This window comes from Hippopotamus amphibius, chromosome 3, assembly GCF_030028045.1.
Source record: "Hippopotamus amphibius kiboko isolate mHipAmp2 chromosome 3, mHipAmp2.hap2, whole genome shotgun sequence".
Lineage (NCBI taxonomy): Eukaryota > Metazoa > Chordata > Mammalia > Artiodactyla > Hippopotamidae > Hippopotamus > Hippopotamus amphibius.
Window position 1 is genome coordinate 113,117,854 of NC_080188.1, and position 7,925 is coordinate 113,125,778.

General features: G+C 45.1%; 1 protein-coding gene across 1 annotated transcript; it reads right to left on the reverse strand.

Moving 5' to 3' along the window:
* Positions 1–1,280: 1,280 nt before the first annotated feature.
* On the reverse strand, positions 1,281–7,697 carry LOC130848692 (olfactory receptor 476-like). Its single transcript, XM_057727106.1, has 3 exons — positions 7,596–7,697; positions 5,789–5,859; positions 1,281–2,223 (listed from the first exon to the last, which is right to left on the reverse strand). The coding sequence occupies exons 1-3, from the start codon at positions 7,695–7,697 to the stop codon at positions 1,281–1,283; spliced, it is 1,116 nt and encodes a 371-aa protein (XP_057583089.1).
* Positions 7,698–7,925: the final 228 nt, after the last annotated feature.

The following is a 7,925-nucleotide window of genomic DNA, read 5'->3' on the forward strand; positions in this document are numbered from 1 at the left end:
TCTATATCAGTGTTTCAAAAGACATTCGTCCACCTCCTTTATGATATTTTGCCTTGTGTATCACCTGTACTGTGATTTTTCTGAAAACTGGACTATTCTAAACAATTGTTTGTTAAAAATACTTTTTATTAGGATCATAATAAAAAGTGACACAATAAAAAGTAAAAATAAAAGCAACATAAGTATTATTAAATGCTAGCTAGTTACAATGAAGTGTTAAGGCTTGTTCTTAAAAAGGGAGACTAGATTAAGGTTTCAAGTCAAATTGGTACCAAGTAGAGACTTCAATTTTGACATAATCAAAAGAGATAAAAAAGGAAAACTGGAAAAGGAAGAACTTTTCCATGATTCAGTTATATGCTATTTAATATCATAGCTACATGATATGGTCTCACTCTTCTTTTTATTGTAGTTGATTTACAGTGTTGTGTTAGTTTCTAGTGTACAGCAAAATGATTCAGTTATGTATATATATATTATTTTCATATTCTTTTTATTATGGTTTATTATAGGACATTGAATATAGTTCCCTGTGCTATACAGTAGTATCTTGTTGTTTATCTGATATGGTCTCACTCTTAAAAAACATTGAGGTATAAGAATATTTGGTTTTAGGGAGAGGTTTTCCCAAGGAAGAAAAAAAAAACAACGATCTGTGAGTAATTGTTTGTACCAGACGCCGTGTGAGCCCATTTTATGCTCATGGGAACCTTGCGATAGCCAGTTGAGATGGGCATTAGTGCCCCGTTTCACTTGGGAAAACTGAGGGTCAGGGGGTTGTGTACCTTGACTCGACATCACACAGTTGCCACAAGAGAGAATCACTCAGAGGCAGCAAGAACTCAGATGTGCCAAAGTCCATAATTCTCCCCTTATACTATCTTATCATTCCATGATCCAGCTCCTCCTTATGACATATGGAATTTAGGAAAAACTGTGCCCACTGGCTGCTCATGAGATGCACTTATCAGAAAAAGACAGTATAATGTATCGGTTGAGAACATGGTCTCTGGAGTCAGACTGCCTGGATTCAAATTCTGGCTCTGCTTCTTGTTAGCTGTGTGACCTTGGGCCAGTTACTCAGCCTCTCTGTGCCTCAGATTCCTAAGGGATAATAAAAGTATTCATTTCAACCTGTTGTGAAGATTAAATGAATTGATATGTGAAAAGTATTTAAAATAGTGCTGGTGCATATTTCCTTCTACCCAGGTGTTACTATTATCCATGTTTTACATCGTGTGCACCGTGTTATGGCTTGGGATAGAATGTTCCACCCTTGGTTAGGAAGGCAGCATGCCAAGGCATCTCCTCTTTAGCGCAGCCTTCACATCTTTATTCCTCAGGCTGTAGATCAGAGGGTTCAGCATGGGGATGATCACAGTATAGAAGACAGACATGACCTTGTTCTGCTCTATGGGACTGTGAGAGCTCGGCTGGGCATACATGAAGCTGATGGTCCCATAGAAGAGGCAGATGATGGCCAGGTGGGAGGCACAGGTGGAGAGCGCTTTGCTCTGAGCCTCGAGGGAGCACATCCTGCAGACCATCACCAGGATGTAGGCATAGGAGACCAGGATAACGGTGATGGTAAAGAGGACAATCAGGGCAGAAGATGAGAAGACGACGGCCTCAACCTCAGCAGTGTCTGCACAGGCAAATTGGAGCACAGGGTGGATGTCACAAAAATAATGGTTAATGATGTTGGGGCCACAGCAGGGCAGCTTGAAGATGTTCCCAGTCAGCAAAGCTGAATTGGCAACAGAAGCAGTATAGGTGGCTGCCACCAGCTGGACACACAGACATTGGGACATGACAGTGTGATAGAGGAGAGGGTGGCAGATGGCAGCGAATCGGTCAGAGGCCATGATGGCCAGGAGCAGACACTCAGCGGTACCGTGGAGAGTCGTGAGGGCCATCTGGACCATGCAGCCTGCAAAGGAGATGGACTGGCTTGAGGTGAGGAAGCTCTCCAGCAGCCTGGGGGTGTTGAACGTGGAGAAGGAGTCTATGAAGGAGAGGACGCTCAGCGAGAAGTATACGGGTGTGTGGAGCTGCGGGTCTGCATGGGTCAGGGTGACCACGGCCACGTTGCCCATGAGGGTAACTGAGTAGATGAATAGGAAGAGCACAGAGAGGATGCCCTTGAGCCCTGCCTGCTCTGTGAGCCCCAGCAGGAGGAACCAGGTGACACGGGTGCGGTTCTCCACTGTGGTGCACCTGTCACTGCAGAGACACCAAGGAAGACATGCTTGTACCCTAGAGGCAGAGTTCAGGGTCAGTGCCTGAGCTCTTTCAATGCCCCCAGAATGGGGTCAGTGCTGGGGGAACTGGGGAGGGGACACTGGCATGAATTGAATATCTAGTGTGAGTCATGTGTTAACTCATTTCCTAAACAGTTTTTGAAATGTCATACACACTTTCTTATTTAAATATTATGCCCATTTAACTATTCACAATAGCCCAGACATGGAAACAACCTAAATGTCCATCGACAGGTGAATGGATAAAGAAGATGTGGTACATATATACAATGGAATATTACTCAGCCATAAAAATAATGAAATAATGCCATTTGCAGCAACATGGATGGACTTAGAGATTATCATACTAAGTGAAGTAAGTCAGAGAAAGGCAGGTAAAATACGATATCACTTCTACGTGGAATCTGAAATACGATGCAAGTGAACTTATCTATGAAACAGAAACAGACTCACAGACATCGAGAACAGACTTGTGGTTGCCAAGGGGGACAGGGTAGGGGGAGGGATGGGTCGGGATTTGGGGATGAGCAGATGCAAACTTTTATATACAGAATGAATAACCAAGAGGTCTTACTGTATAGCACAGGGAACTATATTCATATCCTATAATAAACAGCAGCCCTAGGACACATGCACTCCTGGCTATTGATGGAGGCCTCCTGAGCAGTTGTCAGGAGCCTGGGCTTTCCGATCTCTCTCTATTGATAGAGCTAATAATCCAAGGAGAGAAAATGAAATGAAATAAATTTAAACAAAGTCTATTTGATTATTGACTACTAACTAAGAAAAATATTCATCTGGGAGAACAGGCACCTACAGAAAATATGAAAACGCCAGTTCGACAAAACTGTGACTAAAGAACCAAAGTCTTGTGTTTTAGCTAGAAAGAGTAGAAGGCAGTAGGACATGCCAGATTTATGGCACTGGGGTCCACTGCAGGGCACAGTTCTTAAGGCAGAATTGGAGGTGGGCTCTCTAACCCGAGAGCACAGGTCAAAGAGTTCACACGCCTACATCCCTAACCTCCCCAGGAGGGCCCTCATGTTTATGTAAGTTCTCTCAGCTCCCAAGAATTTGCCTCTGGGGATCCTGGCTTTTTGGGTTTACCCAATAACCAAGGTTGCTGTTCTGAGGGGAAGCTCTTGAATGGGATACCTGCCAGGGTCTGCTCTCATTGGTTGGACATCAGTTCTGATCGGTTGAGTGTAGGTTCTAATTGTTGGAGCATCTGTTCTGATTGGTTGGTGCCCGTGGTGTTCTGGTTGTTAAATGTTTGCGTTTCTATTTTGTCTGGATGAAGCTGGGAACAGAGGAGGAATGAGGTAGGGCATCTTCAGAGCATCTCAGGATAGATAGAAACAGGTGGCATCTGATCAAAGCTGGTAATAAGGCTCTGCACTATCAGCATCTATCAGCAACTTGGCCTCTTGAAATGTGAAAAGTGTGTACAGAGTTTATGCATGGAGAGCACCCGTGGGAATGCTGATTCTCCCTGCGTGATGCTTCCTTTCCTAAGAGGGACATCTGTTCTGTAACACTCCTGACCCCTCCTCTTCTCCTGGAGGAGGGATGCCTTTTGTGATCAGTGGGTTTGGGAAAAGTCACTGGATGTGTGTAGTTCTGCTTTGCTCTCTTCTTTGCTCATTGGAAGCACAGGTCCTGCTCTGCTCTGCTTCTCTGTAATGTAGATCTTTTTTTTTATTTTATAAATTTATTTATTTATTGCCTCTGTTGCTGCACATGGGCTTTCTCTAGTTGCAGTGAGCGGGGGCTATTCTTCGTTGTGGTGTGCGGGCTCCTCATTGTGGTGGCTTCTCTTGTTGCAGAGCATGGGCTCTAGGCACATGGGCTTCTGTAGTTGCGGCACATGGGCTCAATAGTTGTGGCTCACAGGCTCTAGAGCACAGGCTCAATAGTTGTGGCACACGGGCTTAGTTACTCCGTGGCATGTGGGATCTTCCTGCAGCAGGGATCGGAACTGTGTCCCCTGCATTGGCAGGCAGATTCCTAACTACTGCATTACCTAGGAAGTCCTGTAATGTAGATCTTAAAACTAAGTCATTGTCTAGTTTTTAAGAAGACCACTTATAAGGATGAGTCATGTTTTGCAGTACCAAGTTTTATCAGTGATGCAGGTGGTATTTTGGTCTCTGCCTGCCTTGCTTCTACCTCATCTCTCTATTTTTAAAAATAAATAAATGTATTTATTTATTTATTTATGTATTGGCTGCATTGGGTCTTCGCTGCTGTACGGGGGCTTTCTCTAGTTGCAGCGAGCAGGGGCTACTCTTTGTTGTGTTGCACGGCTTCTCACTGTGGTGACTTCTCTTGTTGGCGAGCATGAGCTCTAGGCACGCGGGCTTCAGTAGTTGTGGCAAACAGACTCAATAGTTGTGGCTCATGTGCTCTAGAGCGCAGGCTCAATAGTTGTGGTGCACCAGCTTAGTTATGCCATGGCATGTGGGATCTTCTTGGAGCAGGGATCGGACCTGTGTCCCCTGCATTGGCAGGAAGATTCCTAACTACTGCACCACCTAGGAAGTCCCTACCTTGCCTCTCTTAAGTGGTTCATAATTTTTGTAGAGAGGACAGATGCTGGTTATTGTGGTCCTTAAAGACCTCAGCACTGGGAAAACCAGAAGGAAGCTGGCAGGGGTGCTTTGCTTCGCCTGTCTCTTCAGTAATGCCATGAGCTGGGCTCACACATGTCTAGCACACTAATGGACTTAAAGGGTGAGTTGACTGAAACAATGGATGTGATTGAACCTTGGAGGAGAGGACAGCCTCCTCCAGTTCCTCTGCTAAGACGTTGATGAGGGGCTGCCATGGCAATGAGAGTGCATGAATAAGAATGAAGTGTCCTGACATGAAAGAAAAGAGGAGGCTTATCAAGGTCAGAAGAGGGGCAGCTTATGAAGGTGGAGGCCATCTCAAGATGAGAAAGTCCCTGAGAGTTTCTGAAGATCTCCTGTTTCTATAGATACCTTACAGAGCCAGGGATGGGTTCCATGTCTCTCTCTGACACCTCTGCTCTTTCCTTGGGCACAGGAACTTGTCACCTTCGGCTATAACTTTAATTGCTTGCTATTAGTGTGTAAAGTACAGTGATTAGTAGTTTAGAGTCTCAACTAATTTCATAAACAATTTTTTTTTTTTTGGCCATGCTGTGCGGCTTGTGGGATCTTAGTTTCCCGACCAAGGATTGAACCCATGTCCTTAGCAGTGAAAGCGTGGAGTCCTGACTACTGGACCACCAGGGATTTCCCAATAAATAATTTTTCTTTTGATAGCGCTTTAGTGAATGGGCAAAGAAACTGGAGTTTTCAGACCCCCCGTTTAGTCCAGGAACTATTTATTCCTTGCTTTTTAAAAATAAACATTTACTGGGGATTCCCTGTTGGTCCAGTGATTAGGATGCCATGCTTTCACTGCAGGGGGGGCGGGTGGGATCCCTGGTTGGGGAATTAAGACCCCGCATACCATGGGGTGTAGCCAAAAAAACAAAAATAAAATAAACATTTACTAACCAGTACTGGTCACTGTTAACGATGAGGAAATACTGCCCAGCTTCTGGAGGACCGGCCTTGAGAGCAGAGTCCTGTAAGTGGAGAGCTGCTGAAGGCGTTTAAGCAGGATGGTGACATGGTCAGACTAAGCTGTTAAATGAATTCAAGGGCAGTTAGGAGACAGGGTGCTACATTAGGCAACTGATCACTGTGGCCTTGGCAGGAGTAATGTTATTTATTGATTGACAGATAATCGAGTCCCATTTTTAGGACTGGAGACACAATAGTGATCAAGGTAGGTGAGATCCTTGCTCTCAGAGAGAGTGGGAAGATTAGAGAAATAGGTGGAAGACAGATTTATCAGTACTTGCTCCTAATTGAATATGTGGGCTGAAGGAGAGTCTGGGGTGACATGCAGGTTCCTGGTTTGGGTATTGGGGTGAACAGTGGTGGCATTCACTCTAACAGGTAACAGGTTTGAGGAGGGATGTGGTGAGTTCCATTTTTGATAGAGTGAGTTTGAGAGAGCCCAGTACAAAGGTCCAGGAGACAGGTGGGTCTACCATTTTGAAACTTAGGAGGAAGTCCTGTGTAGGAGATGGAGGCTTGAGAGTTGACATATTCAGTCATTCAAAATATGTTTATTGTGCTTCTACTGTGTGCTACAGAGATAGACATGAATGAAATAATCGCCCAAATTATTGAAAATTGCAACTGGAACAATAACTCCAACATGGAGATACTCAATGCTGTAAGCCTGAAACTTTGACTCAGGAGACCAAGGAGGATATTCCCCAGGAAGAGTTTTTCATAGGAGAGAAGAGTGGAGACAGCCTATGCAAAGGTACTGAGGTGTGAGCAAGCCTAGAGAGGAAGAAGAGCTGAATAAAGGGGACGTGCTGGTAGAAGGCAAAAAGGGAGAGTGTGCACTGAGGCCAGTAGGCAGGCAGTGTTTTGTAACATTTACTGAGTGCTTTCTGTGTGGCAAGCACTGTTCCAAACACCATTCCTTTCATTTAACCCTGTCAATAACTTTATGAGGTGTACTGTTGAGATCTCTATTTTACATGTGAGGAAACCGAGGCACAAAGAAGTCAAGGGACTTGCCCAAAGGCTCAGCTAGTAAGTGGCAGAACTGGGGTTTGAATTCAGGTGGTCATGTTTAGAGCCTACACTGTTATTAGCTAGTAGCCTAGGCAGGGGTCCCCAACCCTGGGATCTACTGCCTGATGATCTGAGGTGGAGCTGATGTAATAATCATAGAAATAAAGTGCTCAATAAACATAATGCACTTGAATCATCCTGAAACAATTCCCTCCCTCCTCCCCCCACCCCAAACCTTGGAAAAGGTGTCTTCCGCGAAAACATCCCTGGTGCCAAAAAAGTTGCAGATTGCTGCCCTAGACCATGTTAAGGACTTTTTTTAGTGTGTGTGTGGGATGCCATTAAAGAATTTTAACCAGGGAGATGGCATGGCCATATTTGCTTTTTGACAAGATCACGCCGAATGCAGTTGTGGGGAAATGATTGGAGGAGGGTCAGTAGATGGGGGAGATTTGTCGGGAGGATGTTGAAGTCATCCAGGAGGGATTCAGGGCTTAAACTAGAGGGGTGGAGGGTAGTGGAGACAGACTGAGGGGAATGGATTTAGAGATGTTTGGCTGTAAATGTGTTAGGAATTGGTGATGGGGTGAAGATGCGCGTGTGAGGAGGAGAGCAGTGTCAGGGTGCACTCCAAGGTCTGGTAGAAAGTAAAGCTGGTAGTTGAAGCTAAGAGAGGATAGAATGTGAGCTGTAAGAGCCAAGAGGCCCCAGGATGCAAGCCTACGGAAATTAATTTCAGCTTTACTGCATACTGCTTCTGAGCTTCGATTGTTTCCCATTCATCTCGGTGCTGGGGCTGATGATCAGATTTGAATGGTGTGAGCATGGTTCATGAAGAAGGGGGGATAAAGGAACCTAAGCCCTTCCTGGTGTTAGGATTCCACGTCTCAGCCTACTTACCTGTGGTTGAGCAGAGACCATCCATCCATGAGCCTTGCTCTTGCAGACCGCTTGGGGTGTTCCTCTCCCCTTTCCATCGATTGCCTCTGACCAGCTTTCTCAAGAGAACGTTTCAACCAGTTGTAGCAAAGCTTTGGGATTCCTTATGGCTGGG